Source organism: Ptychodera flava, chromosome 5 (assembly GCF_041260155.1).
Source record: "Ptychodera flava strain L36383 chromosome 5, AS_Pfla_20210202, whole genome shotgun sequence".
NCBI lineage: Eukaryota > Metazoa > Hemichordata > Enteropneusta > Ptychoderidae > Ptychodera > Ptychodera flava.
The window spans coordinates 25,623,198-25,645,153 of NC_091932.1; the positions used below are offsets into that span (position 1 = coordinate 25,623,198).

A 21,956-nucleotide genomic window follows, 5' to 3' on the forward strand; every position below is an offset into this window, starting at 1 on the left:
AAATGAAAGGAATTCGTCAAGGTCAGAGAATTAGAAGCCTTCACCAAGGGGATTTGTCTGTTGCCAAGACGATAATCATTCTCGGATTTCCGCCGTGAATATTGCGTGTATTTTTATATGCCGAGACGACATTGACAGTATTGCCATGACAAATTTTAGTTCGAAATATTTCCAAACCTTTGGTTTTGCTCATCATAAACTCGGTTCTGTAGGTTTTGAGGTAAATTAAAAAAAGGCGTTAACTATGTCACATTTCTTTCAGTTTATTCTCAATGAAAATACACAGTACCAGCTATTACGCCATCACCAAGGTCACGGGGCAGCCATTTGCATCGTCTTCTTCAAGCATTGAAATGCTGTTTTGAATATTTGTTTCGGTTCATAATTACTAGAAAAAAATGCTCAAGGTTTAGTTCACGATTCCAGAGTGGCTATATATCACTGATGATAAATCCATACACTATTGTTTTCCATTTTCTCGGATTTGCTATCAGTAGGCATGAACCATTAGATCTTACTGAAGTTGATGACCAATGGGGAAAAATAGGTGCAGGAGTATTGGAGGATTTTAAATCGTAGGTTGCCAGAAGCATTATAATGGCATTTGGCCTTTTTAGTCACCACCAGCCCACTCAATTTTTCCCCAAGATCCACTGAATGTAGATTTGATGAAACATTTGCTGTGGTGTTTTGGGCCAGCTTTTCCCCCATAGTCATCCTTTCACTGGGGCTCTGACAATTCTAAACTAGGGTATACCATCAATGGCTGTGGTTTATTGCTATTATATCATAACGGTGTATTGAAATTCTGGTGTGGAACATTTTTGCTCTTGCCGAAAGCTCATGTGTGTGCCAACCATGCTATATTCCAATATAGCATGGTTATTTTCATGCCTGAACCAATCAGATCATTTCTGCCATCAATATACTGATATGAAATATTTCACAGCTAATATACTCCTCCATGTGCAGTACATATTCCAATAAATACAGGTGTTCAATCCTAGTTTCACAATTTTGGCAAATTGATCCCAGAGATGAAATACTGCTAAATGTACAATGGAAAAGGGGTGAAATAAGACACAACACGATACTTTTAGGCAGTGAACATCATTTATTGGTCAAACACTCTTGGATTTAACAATGCCCGCACAAAAATGCTGGGCCAGAAATATGGAATGCAAAATGTAAAAAGATATGCAAAGTAATGGTTTGGGGAGAAACAACTCTTGTAAAAAAGATAATACAAAAAATCTTTGAAATGGAAGTGAGTTGCATACAGATACAAATACAGGCATGGCTCAAAACTCCACTGTGCACAGGATTGATTCATACTTCAACGATGAATTTTCCAGCCTTGGCTCCTACCCAAACTCTCGGATCTTGCCAGTGCCTCTCTGCTATTAGATCAAGGCAGCAAACACTGGTGGGCAGTGAGAGAAAGTGGAAGGCAATGGATTTTGTTGATCTTCCACTACTTTTACATCTACATGCCTAAAGTCTACTAGAAAATGTCCCGTCTTCCCCTACTGCAGTAAAACTATAATTGGACCACCCATGGAAAAAAGATGGGAGAGTTTTATACCAAATTTGCGGGAATCGGGAACAAATTCTTTTCTCACAAGATACTCGCTGATAATACCTGCGGATATATCATTAGGATAATAAACAGAACTCTGAAATAAATATATAATAAAGCTCTAGATTTACAACTGTTATGTAAGTGATTTGAAATGAGGTGAGTTTTTTTTTAACAACTATGAAACACTAAATACAGGCAGTTTAATAACTTCAATTAACATCTCGTCTACTATGGGCCAGCATTCTTTATCAATCAAAGGGATATTGTCAGACAATTTACAAACTGGCAACGCTCAGGAAAACACTGTTTATAACGATGACAGGACACTACAGCTGAGGAAAAAACAACAAAGAATGGAAACTGGTGAACGGAAATGTCCGGTTGCATCTCAAACAGGAGACATTTAAGTCAGTAAGCACTATTTTACAGTAAAATGCACCTAATAATCTAATAGCTATGTTTATACACTACAATGTAATTATTCAACATGAATCTTTTTTTTCACTCCTTTTTTTTTTGTTTTGGTGATTGCTATGTACGAGACATCTAAAGACAATGAAATGGTAAATCTTCTATTAAGCCGTGGATGAGCAACATGTCGTCACAGTGCAGTTATTTTTGTAGAATAATGTGTACTGGGCTATCTGAGATAAAACTGGTTGGAGTGTGTGTTGTGTTGAGTGACTATGAAACGCGATGTTGTATGTTCATTACTGCTAGCCCATGTAGATATCAATTTAATCTTTCTCTGTTGATAGATCACTCTCCCTCTCTCTTTATTCTCTATTCTCTTCTCTCAGTTGCCGTTCTCGGCGTTCTCTTGGCTCATGGACCTCTTGTGGTTGCGCACTTGCTGGCCACGGATCTCCTGTGGTGAGGTTAATAAAACGGATGAGCAGTGAGACAATTTTGCAGTCTGCAGGCTTATTTCATACAGACGTATTATATAAAGCTACGCAATTTTGTTAGGTTGAAAAGAATGCAAATTGCTTTTGTCACTGAGATCTTTATTAATAGAATGTAATGGGGCTTCCATAATTATTAATAAAATATTTTTTTCTGGGTTATTTATAACTGAACAAAAAATGTTTGCACAAGAAATATACTACTGGGTGATCAAGGCTAAATTAGATGTTTGGTTAATAAGTAAGAATCTTGATCAATTCAGACTTTGTACTTGGGCAAAATACAGTTTCTGATGAACCTATGTTTGCCTGATCATTCATCATATGAGAAAGCATTAACTTAAAAGCTGTTTCCTGTGGAATGAAGACGATGAGAAGAACATGAACAGAATAACTCCTGCATACACTACTGTATGTTTGCAATTTTATTTATTGACATTGCTCTGAGGTAGGTGCTAATCTGTCACGAAAGAGCCATCTTGCAAATGTCTTACCCCTCACTTGTTGAGAGTGAATGAGGATATTTGCCACAGATGACTTGCGATTCGGACTGTCACTGTCTGGGGAATTCAAAAAGTGGCCTTCACCTGTTTCTCTTGAAATTAGGTTACGAAAGTGATTAGACAAGTCCTTGGGGGCCCCCTTCGCAATTTTGCACACCAGCCAGATACACAATCTCAAATCCTTCACTAGGCAGGGTATTTGTGTAAGCTTCAACAGGCAACACCCCTTTCTCTTGAAGTGAGTCTGACAAAATATGTTAGTGTGAGGAACATATCTAAGCCAAGGTGCTAAAACCTTGACATTTCACGCAAAGTGCAAAAGCCTTGACCTGTACAGAGCATGCAATTGATCAATCCTATGGCCAATCAACTCACGCCACGTCAGGTTGCTTAATTATGCACGCAAGAAGGTGATGAAGAAAAACAGCTTAAGTTTTCACCTCATGTCCAAGTCTAGTGGATCAATATCTGGCTGACAAGTCATCCATATACCTGAGACAAATTTAATGAGTAGAGGACAGGCTTTGCCACTATTTCCAAGGAAATGGTTAAAATGGTGATTCAGCGCTTAGAATTTGAGTGTTATATTCAGTAAAACGTAATCAAACTGATGGGAAAAATCTCATGTTTTGTTAATTAAGAGCCCAATGAATATCATATACTTGTGGAATACTATTTAAACGGTTGCTCTCGCTTGGAAGGTACGAGGGAAATAACTTGACAAGGCTTTCTCTAACATGATATCACCTCTTTTACGAAAATTTGAAGCGTCTGGATTCGCATTGAAGAAAGAAAATGTAGGCAGCAATTACACGATTAAATGTCTGTTTTTATCAGGTACTGCACAATAAATATTGCATAGGTACAGACAATTTCTGGCACTTTTGTACAAATGACAGTAAAATATCCCAAGTGATATCAAAGGGATTGTTGACACACCCAAGAGGTTTGCTGATCTGCATGTACATCTCATTTTCAGAGTAGATATTGCAAATTGGGACATTACCTAGGCTACAAACATCCTGATCTGAATTGCCCCTGACTACAGTTGTCACTTTGTAATTAAAGTTGCACTTTGTAAATGAATCTCCAGCAGGCAAGGACAGCATAGAATATCAAATACCTTCAGTGTGAGTGTCTATGCATTCTCACTGCATAGATTCCTAAGTGCTATGACACACATTAAATGCACTATTTCACATTTTCCTCTAACGTCATGATTTCTTGAAATATAATATCTTGTGCCGCAGTATAATATTTTCTTTAAACTACCAGTATGGACAAACATGTTCTAGCTTCTCCTTACAGGACCTATAAGAATTTGAAGGGCGTATTATCCTATGCAAACATTGAATATGTTGAAATTGATGAGCTTGGCGAATAGCTTAATTGCTGTAGCTGCAAAGCCTGGTGGAAACTATATTTTACACAAGGCAATGGAACCAGAATAAACTTACTCTCTCCTGTAATCGCTGTTGAAGAGCATGAAAATGCGCAGATCGGTTTGCTTCGAAAATGTGCATTTTCTCATCCAGTTTGTGTTTGGTTTCCTCTTGAAAGTTGTTGTTTTCTTGCATCACTTTGTACAACTTTTCCTGCGCCATTGCTCTCTCCTCGGCGAGCCTGGTCCGCAAAGAAGCTTCCAGAGACTGCGGATTTGGTGAAATAAGGAAAAAGAATGATTATTGATAAAAGAAACACATTGATTAATGGGTGAAGTAGGGGCGGGGGGGGGGGGGGGGGGGTGTAGTAATGAAAAGTACACGTATGCCAAGATCAAGTCATTATGCGTATGGATCAAAATACACGCTTCCATTCCTGCATTTTACCATACTGACAACGAAATATTTATATAGCTGGTTAGAAAAGATCAGATTATCCACTGACATTTACTTGTCTAGTCAGTTCAAGTGTAACACTGAGCAAATATAGTCAGTTGTGTAAATAATGCAAGGATAAATGCAAATTGTTCAGAAATTGATCCAATTCGTTTTGGAGAGTTAGCTTTCTAATTTAACATGCAACCTATGGCAAACACAAGTGCACTGGAACCTTTCCAGACATTTTTTTAATAGTTCTGACATTTTCAACAACTTAAAATGGTATTTACACACATTTCTGAATGCACATATTTGGAGGGAGAGTTTCTGATACAACAGTTCAATAATTCGGCAAGTGTGCAGATTCTCAAGTAGTGCAGTATTTGTATACACTGCAGGGCAAGACTTTAGCTGCTTCATTGCAAAGAACTTCTTCAAAATATAAACTGTCCAATAAAATGAGGATTTTATGTCCTAAATTATGTAAGATAATTGAAAGTCATGATTAAGGTGGTTGGAAAGGCTATTTTTGCACCAATTCTTTTCTCAGAGTTAATGTCAAGTTTCAAGTGTTAGAATAAAGATATTTAGTTCAAATTTTCAGGATAACTCCCTTAGTTAATATTTTCTCCAAAGAATATAAAAATTGTATATTTGCAGCCATGATTTTGAAATATGACACCAGTAAATATTAAAATTTAATTTTTAATATATTTTTTACATATTTGAATTTAATGATAATTGGATAGTATTAATATTACCAAATTGGTTAGAAATATGTTGACACTATTTATTGTAAGATTTGTACGGCAGGATTTGTAAATAAAATTTGTTTTTATGATTTTACATGGGTTTGTTTATCAAAAAATTATTAAAAATTCTTTAAAATTTCAAAATGTGATTTTTCAAAAAGTACTTTAAATACAGGAAAATTGTGCTGTACAAATCTTATCTGTAACCTTGTTAATAGACTGTAAAAATTCCATGTCCATATCTCATTTTAAAGTTGGATTAATTTGGTATACAATTATGTAGGAAAACTGTTATTCTGTCAAAAATGTTGAAAACAAGCCATATTTGCACCCCTCTTTTGAAGTCATAGAGCAGTTTTTTTGGTAAATCTCACTTTTGACACCTATTTGACACTCAAAGAATCTAAAAATGCATTTACAATAGCAGTCACTCACTCTGAATGCCAGCACCGCCTTGTCAAACTTTCCTGAAAAACAGCAAATAATGACTTTCCCTTTTCAAACATTTTATTAAAAGCTAGGGGACCTCTACCATAGTTAATACACTAAGGACTCCTTAACTTCTTCTTCTTTGGTCAGTTTTTCAGAAGTTTTAACAGGCTTTAACTCTGCAATGCCTTTGTGCCCAAATGTCTAGTTTTTTTCATTCCACAGAGAATGTTGACTACTTTTATATTTTAATAGTTTTGTTGAAATTTATAACTGATGCTCTAGCCTTTCCAACCACCTTAAATAACTAAATAATCAGCTGTTTAGATACAGGGATTTTAAAATGTGATTGGATATACACTGAAGCTACAAATCTGACATACATTCTGCTTTCCAGATCAGCCTATGATTCATAGAAAATCTATAACCTCTGTACAACATAATGACTACAAAATTATTTGGGGCTTGCTGAGCAATCTCAACGCCTACACTTCTTTCTCATTAGGTTACTGACCTGTTTCATGATTGAAATCGGTGCAAGTCAGTGCAATACAGATAATGCATCTTGTGAGAAAAAGTCTGTACAAGTGTAGTTTTGACTATAAATTACAAAGTATACTTTAGCTGATTCACTACTCAGTCTTCAGATGAGTCCCTATAGAAAATTAAACTATTAACTGATCTAGCTACCGATGATTAGAATGTGTGTGGGACAAACAAATCTCACAGCATTTTGTGGGAGGGGGTTTATTCAACGAAATGACTTTCCTAGACCATATTTTGACTACAATTTATAAATATTTCCTTACTTTTGCGTGGATTTAGGGTTTTCTATGATAATTTATTCTGTATGTAGAAGGCAAAAAACTTTTGCATACAAAACGAAATACAGTTATGCATTTACCAATGTGGTATTCAAGCAAGAATCTATTTAGTAGGTTTTCTATATGCATTTTCATAGAAATAACAATTCAAAGGCAGTAAACTTTAAATAATTCTACAGAGCAGATTTTTAACATTTCACTGTGATTGAGATTGTCACTTCAATTTGACTAAATAAGGCAAAATCTGGAATTTCTGACTAATCCAATATTTCAAGTTCTTGTTCAAATCTTTGCCACAATCAAACATAACATTAAACTAGTGTCCATTGAGACCGAAACCACAAGTACCTAGCACCGTCACATCACACAAGTCACTAAAGCAGAATAAAACAATATTTTATTTGTCTGTCCCAAGGGGTGATATCACTACACTCAACAGCAAATTCACTATCACACATAATGAAGAAGCACTTTGGCTTGCTTGGGCCAGTCTGTGTTTAGAATCTGTGGTTTAGTTCATGATTTCTGTGCTTTGGGAACATTTTCAGGGCATATGATAGCTTGAAACTCACAATTGACAGAAAACACAGGGGATGGGCTTAGGACATACTTGACATACTTCTGTGATTTTTTTCTGTTGACGGGAAGCGGTTTCAGCCACATTTAATTCATTAGGCATACTATAATATTTCAGGCAGTTTATACTGTAGTTACAGACATTTTGTTTAGTTTTACCTTTCTTCTCTCTTCAGCTGCTTCAAGTTTGGAGGCTATATGTTCCATGGACAACTGCTTCTTTGGTGGTGAAATTGGTCGTTTGATAGTATCCAACTTTGGTTCAGAAAGGATAACTTCATAGGCCACACCGCCATTAGTCTTGACTTCTTGATCAGCTGTAGTTCAAGAAGAAAATTGAGAATATCCTTAAATACTACATATTCTTCTGTTATTCATTAGAAATACACAAGTTCTTCATATCAAAACTCAGTAGTAGTAAGCAGAAGGCCAATCGAGCAAAACTTCATTTTTGACATTGCTGATTACAAATTGAAACATGTAAATTTTTTTAGAAGTCTACTACTCAAAGACTAGTTTCAACACTACTTGAGAAGCTGGATGGGCTGATTGTTGATACTGTACAGCTTGAACATTTACATGTATGTACATTACATATGCCGATTAATTTTGACGTGAATTTATTGGCAATATTTCTATTCACACACATCTTTCTTCTCAGGTACCTATAAGGTTGACAATTTTAATTCATTTGTAATGTTTAAGGGGCCGTCGATAATAAAAGCTGACGCACAAGAAACTTAATTCCTTCGTTTTACTTGAAACCCCCTCCCCCCTTAAAACGAAAGTTCTTGTGCGAAATCAATTTCGTTTTATGATGCCGTTTCTGACAAACCCACACGCACCTCTCCGATCCGCACGCCCATGAAAAAATACCGGAAGTGCACATTAATTAATAAACCTCCACTTTACACGTTTCACTTTTTTAGACACAGAACATTTTAATGCATTTCGCACATACATGTAGGAAAATGTTTCACGTACATGTTTCACGTTGAAAAAGCATACAAGTTTTTATTTCAAATTTATGTCTTTTCATTGTCTTTTCTGTCTCCGTATTTTGTGGTCATTCTGTTCTCGATGAACGCCAAGATAGTAGTGCGTTCTTGCTGCAAAATCGCACTTCGAAAACAATAGACGAAAATCCTTATGCGATTTTGACGCACACAAAAAGAATTGAGCTTTTACCCCCTCCTCCCTTAAACGAACGAATTACGTTTGTCGTGCGTCAGCTTTTATTATCAACTGCCCCTCATGATTGTTGCTTTGCCACGTACAACCTTGTGTATATGGTATTTCTCTGTATATAAGTGCCTACCCAAAAGTTACAAAGACTTTCAAATTAAGGTAATACTTGGGCAAGCACACATCTGAATTTTTTTTCAAAGTTTTTAGAGGAATGGGAAATAAACAATTTGGAATTCATTGTGCTCATTCATTATACATATTTTGAAGCCTAAGTAGATCTCCCTTCACATTGGTGGTCCTGCAAAATGCTGCTTTTTTTTATATGCTTGACATCACAACTGATGACATATTTTGAACAAGGTAGCATATAATTATCACACTTGTCTTGCCTTCTTTTTGATGACAACAAAACTGACCATATTTACACATGTTAAGACAGGGGCAAAGGTAAACGCCCACCCCAATTTCTGAAGAAAATAACATGCTCTGGATGCTGGGTGCTAAATACACAGAATTAACCCTTTCACCACCATGGTTTGTCCCAAATCCATTGTTTTCTACGGGTATGGTAAAGTTGGACCTGTATACAGGGAACTGGGGGTGAAAGGGTTAAAACATGTACAGTTTATGTTCAGAGAGAGAATAAAAGATGTGCAAGTTTTGATGTTCTAAGATATTTGGGGTTTGACTGAAGTAGGTGTCAACACCTCTAACAGCTGGAAATCAGTATCCCTTAAAAGGACATACACATTTTCACTCGGCTGTCAACTCATCTTTCGTGCGTGCAAGGTCCTAGTTCTTGGTCTAGGACAAGAGATTATTATGTTAAATAGTACACCCACACATAGCTGTGATTCATCACCATTATTACTCATTTCCACTTTCATTCAGAAATAATTCCATTGCTCATGGTTCAGAGCCTCAGATAATCACAATCATTTACATGTTATAGCAAAACGACATTTGCTTTCTCTCAATTTCACATCCTTCATCCACACAAGATGGACACCAACAATCTTTATACTCATAAACTTTGTACATCTAAATATTTACATAGCCATGACAGCTTGTTATCTTTTAAGGAGAAATTGTTGAGATATTCCAAAAAAATTTCATATCAACCAAGGTTGGAATGCACTCCTATTTGTACATTACCTTTACAGAACACAAGATTCTTTTGATTTAGGAAATGCAACAACAGATGCAAGAATGTAGATAAAATGGATAATTGAAGCTGTTACAAAGCTGTTACGAAAGGTTTTACCTTTCAAGACACTGGGACTAAGGGCCTCACTGCACCATCTGTCATTGTTGATGAGCAAGAATGTAGTTTATCTGAACATTTAAAATTATTCAAGTCTAAAGTGTCTGCAGAACTGCAGACAAAAAAACTTTACTTCATTCTATAAATACTCAATGTTACCATATTTTACCCATTCCTTTTAAGTATCATTCTAAAGTGGAAACTCATCAACCTATTTGCCCAACAAAATTCACACACTTGATTTGGCTTTCCAATGATTATAGTACGTAACTGCATTCCCCATAATAAAAAATCTTATTTTCACAGCAGGAAATCAGTTAGTATGTAGAGTAATTATACACTGTGGGAACTGCACACATTTTCCTGTTATTTCAATGAAAACTTCTCCTTTAGAGTAATACAGGTATACTGGCTCAATACACGTCAATACTACTGTACTCCCTTTCGCACGGTAGCCGTAGGAGATTTTGTTTCCAGGAAGCCATATGCCGTATGTACATCACAGATATGACTGCGGAATTGCATCAATTTATCATTTGCCTAGACAGCCTAATGGAATATTCGGATGATTCAGTGACATGGAATGCATTTTCAACACATTGAAATTTCACAGTTCTCTCGATGTACCTACATTGTATCAGATCCCATTTGCATCTAAATGGTATAAGATGTTTACATTTCTAAACGTTTATGATTCACTCCAGAAAACGTGCACTTTCTACCCACATTTGATACTGATTGCTGAACAACATTTGGAAAGACAGTTTGTGGCATATGTGTGCCTAAGGGTTATTATACATGTATATAATAGCAGAGGCAGCAATATTGTGTAACTTTTTCTTCGATGTAAATAGAAGAGAACTGTTATAAAATTGTATCGCTACGGAGTGTGAAGAAAAATTACAGGAAAATACAAATTAATCCAGAGATCTTGATCTCAAACCACAACTTTACAGCAAGTCACCTCATACTATTATATAAAAATTTACTACATATTTTTATCAGAAAGGAACTGAAACGAGGTACACTTTTAACAACTTGAGTTCAGATTGCCAGAATGAATAAATAAATTTAATGAATTGATACTCATTAGGTAAATTGAAAAGCATGTGCATGGCCACTGTGATATTAACCCTTTGAGCGCCAAAGTTAATGTTTGTCACCTTTATAAAATACCGGTATACCCCGGTAAAATTGTTTTGAATTTTCGCCAAAATTTTGAATAAAAGCTATAGCCAATGAAATGTGATGTCCGTCTGATCAAAATTATCAACAAATTACAGAAAAGTCATAAAAATGGTTAAATGTTGCACCTAAATTTTGGTGGAAAATATTATAGCACTCAAAGGGGTAATATTTAGAATTTCACTAGAAACAAAGATTTACTTTCCATAGAAATTATTTCACAAACTTAGTTCACTGCAGTAGGTTGGTAAACACAAAGATGACATTTTCATTGAAGATCATAGATTTTTCTTTGGGGTCAAAAGTACTTAGTGATGCCCATTATGCTACAATAGAAAGGCTGTTCATCGTTTCAAAGATGTCTGGCTGGCTATTTGTCATTCACAAGAAGCAAGAATGTTATTTGTGAGTACAGCCTATACATGTACATACTGTAGTTGAATGCAGACATATAAATTATTTCAAGCTGAATACAAATGAAGCGTAAGGTATTTATAGAACAGTCAATATCAGTCCTTTCCTCTATGTCCATCATTTTTCTGTCTGTCAAGAATTTTGAACATGCTAGGTTGTTATGCAACAAAAGGAGTGGCAGTTGATTCCATAAATTTCAAATTTTGATCTTTTCTATAGGAAAACTTCAATGGTCGGGAAAAAAGTGTTCCCTGAGGAAATGGTACAGCTGTACCAGTTAGCTAACAAGGTGTTAGGTCATGTATGACACAGAATGTATATAAGATATACCTTCAAATTTATACTTCACTCAATCATCTTGTTGCGTGATAAAGTGCCTCAATGTAATACTTTGGGATTTCTGCATAGATTTAGTAAATAAATATATTGCACGGCTATTCTGCAAATATGGCCTCTTCTATGCACTGAAACCAACCACATTTTGTTTACCCTATTTTTGGAAAATCATATTAGCAAAGTGAATGTGGATTATGGCACTGATGGAGATTACAATCTTTATCTTTAGAGTAATGTCGTGAACTTTTCTCTCGTAGAGATCTGTTCACAACGGATTTTTAGATGACATATTATTGGAGATAATGCTTTGAAATGTTATGATGAATCTTGAATAGGTACATACAATGTGTGGCAGATAACCTGTGCATGAATTCCAGTATCTGTGAATCAGCTGAAACCAAAGAACACTCTTGTGGGACTTGGATCTTTACAGATACAAATTTCATCAATTCTTAATTTTCTGTGTAACCACAGACCCAAGTTATGCAATTAATTTCATTTACATAGAAATGGGGTCTGGCAGATCAAGGAATAAGATGCTGTAAGAATGATAATTCCATGCAGACACTGGCGTTATGTCTGCTACAGTAATTCCCATTTCTGGAAGTCGGCAGCGCTAATATTTTTCTACTCTTGGGTATAACACTCTGAATGTAATAGAAATGAATGGGGACAATTTATTGAGGAGACATTTTGTGAGTTGCAGTGTTGGAGGCAAAATGGGGTGAGTCATGACTAACTTCATCAAAATTCGAATGCAATTACAGAGTGATGTCACCACAGGTTAAAGGTCATGCAAGACATATACTGGTATTATCTCACAAGATTATAATTTTCCATAAATGCTCAGATATGTTGCGTATCTCCTGACTCATTATCCAGGAATGATCCAGTTCTATAGTTTTCTTGAGCTTTGACAGACAAATCCACCAAAAGGCAGATGGAATTCTCACCTGATTGTAGAAAATATTGTAACGTGAAAATCTAGTTGACCCTTAAATAGCAAAATAACTTGATGAACTACAGTCTACACACATGTTCACTTTGAAAGACAAACACACAAAATTGATAACTGGGTATCGACTTTTAATGCAAAGTTTGCCATGTCAAGGCAAGGTCTGCATGATGAGGTATACATGTATTAGCGTCAGAGTTCAGGTGAATGTAAATTCACTTGAATATCTCCCATAATGCAATTCAGCAAGCTAATTTTTTTTTTCTTCTAATTACTGAAGGATACAACTATTTTTTCATTTTGTTATCATGTAAAACTACCAACTAAGGTAACATTTGTTACAATTTTTACATCGAAGTAAACGGGAAAATAGATTTTAATAACTAACTTCTACAAGTACATTAAATTGAGCTTCAGGGCGGGGAGGGTTACACACCTGGATTGTATTCTCTGAGCTCAGACTATGACTTTCCACATTTTCCACTGAGAAGTTGTATTGTACTCACCATGCAATAACCATTACTGTAAGCTTCCAAGATGAGATTTTGAGATTTAAGCATGTCAATTGATAGCTGTATTTCACTTTACATATTTCTCAATGTTGTCATAAAGTAAATAGCCCAGCTCATATATCATATTACATGTCTCTACCATTTTAGTAACAGCATACCAGACTGAGATAATTACGGTAACTTGATTGCGTGCGTGCAGTATTATACGGTAATCATGAAATAAAGTGCTGTAATTGACTAGTCTACATTTTGGATATTAAAATCTTTTTGCATTAAAATTTAAATACATACTGGATGTCAGGTTGATATGGATACTGAGCTGATGGCCATATTTTTTATTTCTTTTGGGCCTTAACACATTTTAGATTGTTTTGCTGTGGCCTGAAAAAGTTGTGCTCTTTCAACATAAGGTATATGCAACGGGGTTATTGCCTGGTTTTACATGGCGCAGTACCCATCAGCAGTGTACAGTGCGGTGGAAATTGTTAATATGGTTTGCTAAAGGCAACCATACTGTAGCTCAGTCATCATAATATTCCCTAAGATTTGCCAACAGTGCAATACACTGGAATGGACTGCAATAGTGACAGAAGCACCATCAAAATTTTGGCAAGTGTACTTCAAAAATATTTTAGATGACTCCTTTTTCAGTGATTTCCATTTTGAACATTTTGCTCCTGCAATTTTGGTACATCATGCATATTGAAATTGTCATAAATATCGGTACACTGTAAAGAAGTCATGATATTGCAATGTACATGTAGAGTATGAAATTTTTTATGGATATTTGGTATACACTAACTACCAGCTCTATTTGAACAAGAATGTTCCTTTCTAGATATTTGTGGAATATTATAATTATTTGATAAAAAGATGAATGACAAAAATTGGCTTATGATATTTGCAAGGACAGTTAATTACCTATATAATACTATTACAGAGAGATTTGGCTGTTAAACCCTTTGGATGAATCAAGGTACAGTGTAAACTAGACTGCACAGACATGCCAATATAAAGTATTTTTGAAGTAAACTGTACAATTTACAACCCATAGTCCATTCAGATGAAATTCATCGTAGACTGGATGCATATCAAGGAATGTGGTTATAGCATGTACAACGTCGGCCATAAAATTCACGTTTGACGCTGACAATTGTGTAATTTTTTCCAAAGCAAAAATCATAAAATGTGTCCACATTTCTTCTTCTTTGAAAAGTTACGGCAATAACATAACTCATCTCTACTGATAATAAATGAGATTTAGATCACAGTGGTATACATTAATACAGTAACCACCTGCCAACATTACTTATTCAGGTCATCATTGATTCATCATCAGAATTTTAAAATTCTAAATTTTTGAACTGTATGGTGGTTGTTCAGGACAAATAGACTCATGAAACCAAACTTATCCAATCAGGATAACCTTAAAGATTAATTTACAAAAACCTTTACAAAAATTAATGTAGGTTTTGATCCTCATGTTAAGGAATTCATTTGGCTGGTTGTCATAAACATGAAATGTACATTTTGAGTGGTGAGTGTATGTGTTCCATATTTAAACTGTGTGAACCAAACATAATTAAAAAAACCTGAAGATGAGCATGAGAAGAGCAGAAAAAATCTCAGCCAAACATCTAAATCGAGGGTAGTAAGACGAGTGATTCTGTTATACCTTACCATTTACATTTTTATAATAATTACAAATATATCAAACACAGGAAATTTTGCTTTCAAAGATGAAAGTAATAAGTGGTATATTTTGCTGGTTTGTTATATTGATCTTTGCTTTTCGTTTCAAATCATTTGATGACATAAAATTTGCCAACTAACCTGATGATTTTTCTTTTTCGTATTTCAACATAGACTAGTACATGTAAAATATTAACTGCAGAGGATGGAAATAGTCACATGGCCATAGGCATAAATTTCTCAGCCAAAGCTCTGTCACTGAGCATGGTACCCCACATATGAGGATTTTCAGCTTTCGCTAAGCTTGATAATAATTGAATTGACGTGCAGTGTATGAATCTCTGCTTCAGATCTCTATTTATATCCCCATTGAAACACCAGGATGAACACACCCAGATCCACTCATACACCACATCTGTTGCCGTGGATTCTCACAGCAATTAGTATTCAGCAAAGACGACTGACTTTACTGCAGATTTATTGCGAGCCTCCTTGTAAACCATGTCCCAAGGACAAGTGCTGACATTTGAACTTTGCTTTGAAATTGATAGTCTGGCTATAAAACGTACATTTCAACTTCTATGATGTTATTTATTAATTCAATCATTTGATTAATCAAGACACACATATTCTTCAACAACGCTGGGCATTTCTATGTCCTTGTTCAATAGCAAGATGAAAAGCTACCTATGTCTGCCGAATCTTATGAATATTAATCAGGTTTAGAAAGGTACTGCCATGTCTGGCAGTGAGTTAAAGAGCTCATGAACACATCCTTTCTTGTTAAACCGGACTCAGATTTTGAGCAAAGAGGAAAGGTATTTGTTAGCATTGTCAGATAATTTATGGCTTGCACATTTTTCCTACAAATATAAATAAGAAATCTGACTGGCGTAATTGTTCAATGAGACATCATGGTACATGCAGCTTACTGCAGGTAGACAGGTTTCACTGAACACTTGAATACAAGTGAAATGATTTCACTGTTCAAGATTTTCAATTTCTTGTACATGTTGCAATACTTTCAATTCATTTAAGTGCAAGAACAAAAAATCTTATCAATCTCTACAGGCTTTCTAACTTTCATAAACATAGGGCCAAATGTACATGTATTTCTGTATGGCTTTGAAAACTGATTAACATCAAATGAGATTTAGAAAACAACACGACTGATGTTTTCAAAGAGATTCATTGACTATGTGTGAACACTTAAGAGTGATAAGAATCACGGATTTGCTATTCAAGAATATGTGAAGAGGAAAGTGTCGTGTGACAGTTCAACCTTGTTTCAAGGATGTACAAGAGCATTATCAGTGACAACAGATCTTTCAAAATCTTGCTCTTGCTCTGTTGCATGATGTAAGTAAGAATACCAGTAAATTATTTTGCTTTTTGCATTTCTATGTTGTACGTGTCATAATTTAACAGTAAATCCAAAGATACTGTGATGGTCAGGTATCCCATGTTATAGTATTTTTTTAAAACAAGTGCAAATGCATCTGTCATCAGTAATGAATCATTTGCATTTTTACATTACTTCTAGAGAAAGAGGCCTTGAAAAAAAATGTGTCAGACAACTGAAAATGATACATTGTACATCACAATATGAGAATTGTCAATATTTTTAAGGATTATTTCAATACTGCAAACAGAAAGGACTTATGATGGTGAACTGTATAATCAGCAAATTTGCAAGGCCTAAATTTTGACACTGCTTTTTGGGTACATGTACTTTAAATGCATGAGTCATTCAACTCTTACAAAAACGTGCTAGCCTGTATTCTATGAGAGAATTCAAGTATTGCCACAAAAAGATACATATGAAGACAATTCTATCAGTGGCAACTGAATCAGACATCAATGTCTTGGGAAATGCACAATGCTGCTAATCTTTCCCGTAATTGCAATGCAATGCAAATAACAAAAGGGTAATTCTAAGACACTGTGAAACTAGAGGGGGGAAATGAGTAATCAATATCACTTGCAATATATTCATAAATATGAAAATCTCAGTTGGGGTTCAAGAAAGGTGGTACTGCTGACACACAGACACACACACCTACCTTAAGTTATCTCTGGCTGAAGGTCTTAATGCAAACGTGTAAACTAAGAGTTTCGTTAAACAAGCAATCCTTTTCGGTCGCTGTACTAAAAATGTCAATTCATGTCCTTTCTACTATCTTATCAATCTACAGATCCTTTAGCCATGAAATTCTACACGTTCACGTCAAGTGTATTTTAAATAACGCATTTGCTTTCATCCGTCCCTTGGCAACTCTTTGCCAACTTCTAGGACAGAAACATTCTGTCCCTACAACCTACCCCTTAAGCTTGACACCGCCAGATGCATGTATTTATTGAGTTATTGCCGGGTGATAATGGATTAGTCATTCTTTGGCAGAATGGAGTTTTGCTGATGATGTCAGCGAACTGCTACAAAGTGCGGTAAGCCGGGTACTTACTTGAAGGCATATTGATTTCTGTATAGAAACAGCAAGCAAAAGGCCTGGTAAAAGTGTTTAAGGCACTCGTTGAAAGTGGACACAGGAAACTGCAAAGAAAACAACACAGAAAAAGGTCTAAAATTATCGAATGTCTGAGGTTGTTCATTATTCATGAGGTGTTCACCATTGCTATAACAATGCCTTTGGGTGTGGAGAAAAACCTGTCTGATAGACAAAAGAAGCTGGTTAGAACAAAATGAATCTAGTTTGATGATTAAAACTGAAAAAGTTCCATGGATTGTCGAGTTAGTCTCCACTTTTTGAAGAACTGCGACATATCACACTCACATATGACGGTTTCCGAAGAAGGCATCAGATGATGTACATGTCTGTGGGGAGAGAAAATGAAGAGATTTAAAAAGTGTACAAATACCTTCGCATTTTGAACAGATTGTGAGACTCCTATATGATAGAGATCCTAAACAGGAGGAAATATCCTAGAAACTACCAGGAACTAGGGAAGAAAAGGACAGATGAGGAAAATATGGGAGCAGCGACTCCACACCCAGACAGCCACAGTAAAAGGCAGGCAAAGAGCAGCTTTACGACAGAAAATGTATGTGATTGGCCTAAGAAATTAGCCGCCTCAAATGACCTGCCTGCATATTGTAATATTCAATGACTTTGATGCTTGCATTTGTAATCAGGATGGCCAGTTTTCCCAATACTCGCGTATGCAGTATGCAAGCTTCTGGTTGGCTGTCGCACGATGCATGCATTACGGCGTGTAAAGCATCTCAGAGGAAGTAGGCAGTACACATATGAATGAAGCTGGGAAAAGGCTGAATATATTACTGCCAACGAAGATGAACGTTGTGTCAGCAGACATATGGGGCCTTGTAGACACAAATGTCTGTGATTGCCGGCAGTACCCTTGTATACCTTTTTCATGTAAATTAACACTTTATTCTTAATTACTGCTACAGACGATGTACGGCCATTCATAATCTAGCAAGATGATGATGATGAAAATTTGAACTATTTTGCACTGTCAAGAATTTTATCATAATAAAGCATATAATTAAAATCAAAATCCTTGAATGTACCTCAGACACACTGTTCTAAAATGTCAACGATTAATTAATCTGTTACAGGTACAGAGATACATTGAAAAATAAAAGAAAGTAAACATCCATGGTTCACTATCATTTTTTAAATGTTTCCTCAAAGTGGAGACAATCAGATGTTCTGTGACAAATTTTTAGGTGTGAATGACTTGAACAAATTGATGAAAAAAAAGAAAGCACACAACGCACAAATTTTGGTGGCACTAAATATTACATTTATTATCTTGGAGGGAATGCAAAAAAATCAAAATACACAATTAGTGATGGAGAAATGTACATGTAATCCCCCATAGCATAACTGTGTGCAGTTCAGAAAGCTTTGGCAAGTTATGGAACTGATAAACGATATTGATAGCTGTGTCATCATATCATGATGACTCTTGCCTTTATTTCCATTGCGACTGCTTTGCTGTACCGGTATGCTATATGAACGAAATACCCTCACAATTGATTTTTAAGCTACTTTGTGACAGATGTAAAAAATAATTTTTCATCTTTTTATTTTTCTGCTTTAACTATACACATACATGGATTTATGTATACAATTTGGTATCCCCTTATACATGTAATTTCTCTGCCAGCTACCGGTACATTGCTCTCACTTCCAAAGTGATTCATCTCTCAATCACCTTTCAAATCTATACAGCTAAATTATTCACAGTGGGGTCAAGGTGTGCAATACCCTTAAGACACAGCAACCAATAGGAAGTGACCTGCCCATGATAAATTAAAATAACCTCATAAATAAAATTAGCATTACCCACTTTGCTGCCTGAATGATAAAAATCTTGATTCAGTCTTGCAGCTAATAATTTGTTAGCAAAATGACATTGTCTGGATTGAGTGTCACACTGACCTACATTGGATTTTAGGGAATTTATTTTTGGAATAAACTGACTACTAAACCTGCCATTTATCTTATCCAATGCTTGATTCTTGCATTAGTGTGTCAAGGACATTGTGGACTTATTATTTACATTTTAAAAGTCCTGTTGAATTCTAATTAACTATTCACTGTTAATTGTTTTAATTACAAGTAGGAAAACTGATTTGAAAATACATTAATACAAATTACAAATACTGGTACATAAATGTTTAAAACAGCCGCTAATAAATTTGTTTTGCCTGTTTACTGCATATATATGTTGTACATCACTGAAACAAGTGATACTGTATCATTAAATATCTTTTTGCAGTCTGAGGGATCATCATAATCACATCTATTCATAGATCTGCTAGTTTCTGTCTACCCATTGATCTCCATATTTAGAATCTAGTATACCGGTATATCTAGCAATGGCTAGAAACTTCTATTTCAGGTCTGTTGAGATCTAAGAAACTTTTTGTCCTCCTGTGTTCAAAGCCCAGCTATGTTATTTGGAATGGGGTTTGGAAGCTTGGAAAAAATTACTATTAGACAGATAAATTGTTTATATATTGGTATGAATTTACACTCAATACTTCACTACAACTGGTGATAGTTTATCTAAGGCTCAGCATTAGTTGAGGAGACCCTAGGAAATGGCAGGTGTCACAAACAGCTAGGAGACCACTTTTCTGCAGACATTATGAATATTCATGAAGCACCCTCCCCTTCAAAGCAGAAGTTCTCTTCCATGAAGCGCTCATGCAATTATTATAATACGGTGACAAGTTGGCACTATAATTGAATACGGCATAAAAGTTGTGCATTGTGTTGCCTAGCCATTATTTCATACATTAACACTTTTCCGGCCAAGTCCATATTTCACCACCAGGTCAAGATGGTTAAAATTATTGAAACACAACATATTCCATTTGCTGTATTGAAGGCTGTTGAAAACACAAATACTGTAAACTTGATTTTTATGGACTTACAGATGCTATAACATACCAAGCCAAGTGGGTGAAAATACATATGATTTTAGCCTCAATACTGCTTTTTACTGACTTCGCAGATGGGCAAGTAATACTGTCTGGCAGGAAAATGGTTAAGCAAATCACTCGATGTAACTAATATTTGGATGCAGTTTTGTGGGATTTGATGATGCAGGACCTTGCAGGAGCAGCATGAGAGGTGGCAACTCTGTGGATGTTATTGATGACAAAATTGTTTTTGTGGTGTGTTGCACAACAGATGCTATTTCCTCTGGTAAAGTTAATCTTCATCATCTTCTTTGATGTGTACAGTATACGGTTATTTTAGACAACTTGTTTCCGATGTAATGTTCAGTGAAGCACGGCCCCTCCACAAAAGGACCGTTAGTGAAGAAATGTAACGAGACTTTGCATATAAATATTTTACTAAAATCGGTTCTGTAGTAAAAATGTAATACGTAATAATAATATTTCTTCAAAGACGACATCAGGACATGACTAAGTTGACGAGGAGACGAAACCTTTAACATAAATTCGACTAGAATTGAATAATACAGTGCAATAGCTTGATTTTTCGAACTTTAGGCAGGGCAGAGTTCAAGTATTTATATTTTGTGGACATTTGTAAATGCGTGATCATGGTTTATGGTAGCACGATCACACGATGGAGTCACGGTAAATGATGGATTTAAAAAAGAGACAATTCATGGTAAGAGAGAATTGAAAACTTGGACCAGTTATAAAGGAGTTTGTACAAACAGTAGTCCTTCGTATGACGTTTTGACTGGAAACAGCATACTTTCACATCTACTTAGATATTGCACTTCATGCTGGCACTCTGTCAACTTTGAAAGTTGTGCTCGCGCGATGCTCAACGTTTATCCTGCATAGAAATATCGCGTGCATGACGGATGACGCTCTGCAAAAATATTCCTACAATATGTCCATGTTGATGAGCGAAACTCGCGAAGAAATCACTGCAACGTGTATATATGCATTAACTTCGTCTAGTAAGGCTGGAATATAGCGCAAAATGAAAAATTTAGCAGTAAAATTCATCGTGCAGACTGAGCGTGGTGCACCAACTTACCTCTCTCAGTGGACCGTAATCTCGAGACAGCGTGCAGTTCTTGCGTGAAAAAGTTGGAAATCATGTGACCTCCACTAGAGAAGGTCATTGGTCCATTTGTCACATTTTTTGCTATGATTGGGTAAGAATTTTGTGGTACTAACTTCGAAAGTTGAACTTCGTCTTGTACACCTCTCCCATCGATAAATCATTGCACTCAGACCATAGACATCTCCAGGAGATCTTTTATGAAACTACGGTCAATGGGACACCAATCTAAAGAGTAATTAACTGACATGACTGAGATCCACAAGGTCCAGTTCGATGTTGGCAAGACTTTGCGAAGTGTTATGGTTATACCATAAAAGTATACAGGGGTGTCGTTGTTAATGTTTGCGTTAATGATCTTACATTTTGCAGTGTAAAAAATCCCAGATAAAGTCACTGATTGTAAAATTTACTTACGGTAATTCGATTCTCTAATTTTGATGTGGACAGTGTGTATTAATGAGTATGACTCAT

General features: G+C 35.7%; 1 protein-coding gene across 4 annotated transcripts; it reads right to left on the minus strand.

The window, feature by feature from the left end:
• Positions 1–1,094: 1,094 nt before the first annotated feature.
• Positions 1,095–21,774, minus strand: LOC139133374 (stathmin-like). 4 transcript variants are annotated; one of them, XM_070699930.1, is made up of 6 exons: positions 21,599–21,661; positions 17,730–17,770; positions 17,400–17,488; positions 7,551–7,708; positions 4,448–4,639; positions 1,095–2,450 (listed from the first exon to the last, which is right to left on the minus strand). In XM_070699930.1, the coding sequence occupies exons 1-6, from the start codon at positions 21,644–21,646 to the stop codon at positions 2,379–2,381; spliced, it is 600 nt and encodes a 199-aa protein (XP_070556031.1). In that variant the 5' UTR covers positions 21,647–21,661; the 3' UTR covers positions 1,095–2,378. The 4 variants fall into 4 exon arrangements, with proteins under 4 accessions (XP_070556031.1, XP_070556035.1, XP_070556033.1 ...); XM_070699934.1 differs by lacking the exon at positions 17,730–17,770 and having other exon boundaries at positions 21,599–21,774; XM_070699932.1 differs by lacking the exon at positions 17,730–17,770 and having other exon boundaries at positions 21,456–21,747.
• Between the last annotated feature and the right edge of the window lie 182 nt (positions 21,775–21,956).

Bases quoted from the DNA above. Each gene is read 5' to 3' on its own strand.
- LOC139133374 (XM_070699930.1), bottom strand. From the start codon at position 21,646: ATGATTTATCGATGGGAGAGGTGTACAAGACGAAGTTCAACTTTCGAA. The intron at 17,489-17,729 runs GTGAGTGTGATA...TTTTCTTTGCAG, and splicing joins TTCTTCGGAAACCGTCATAT to TTTCCTGTGTCCACTTTCAA. The intron at 7,709-17,399 runs GTAAGTACCCGG...CTTGAACTACAG, and splicing joins AGAAATCAATATGCCTTCAA to CTGATCAAGAAGTCAAGACT.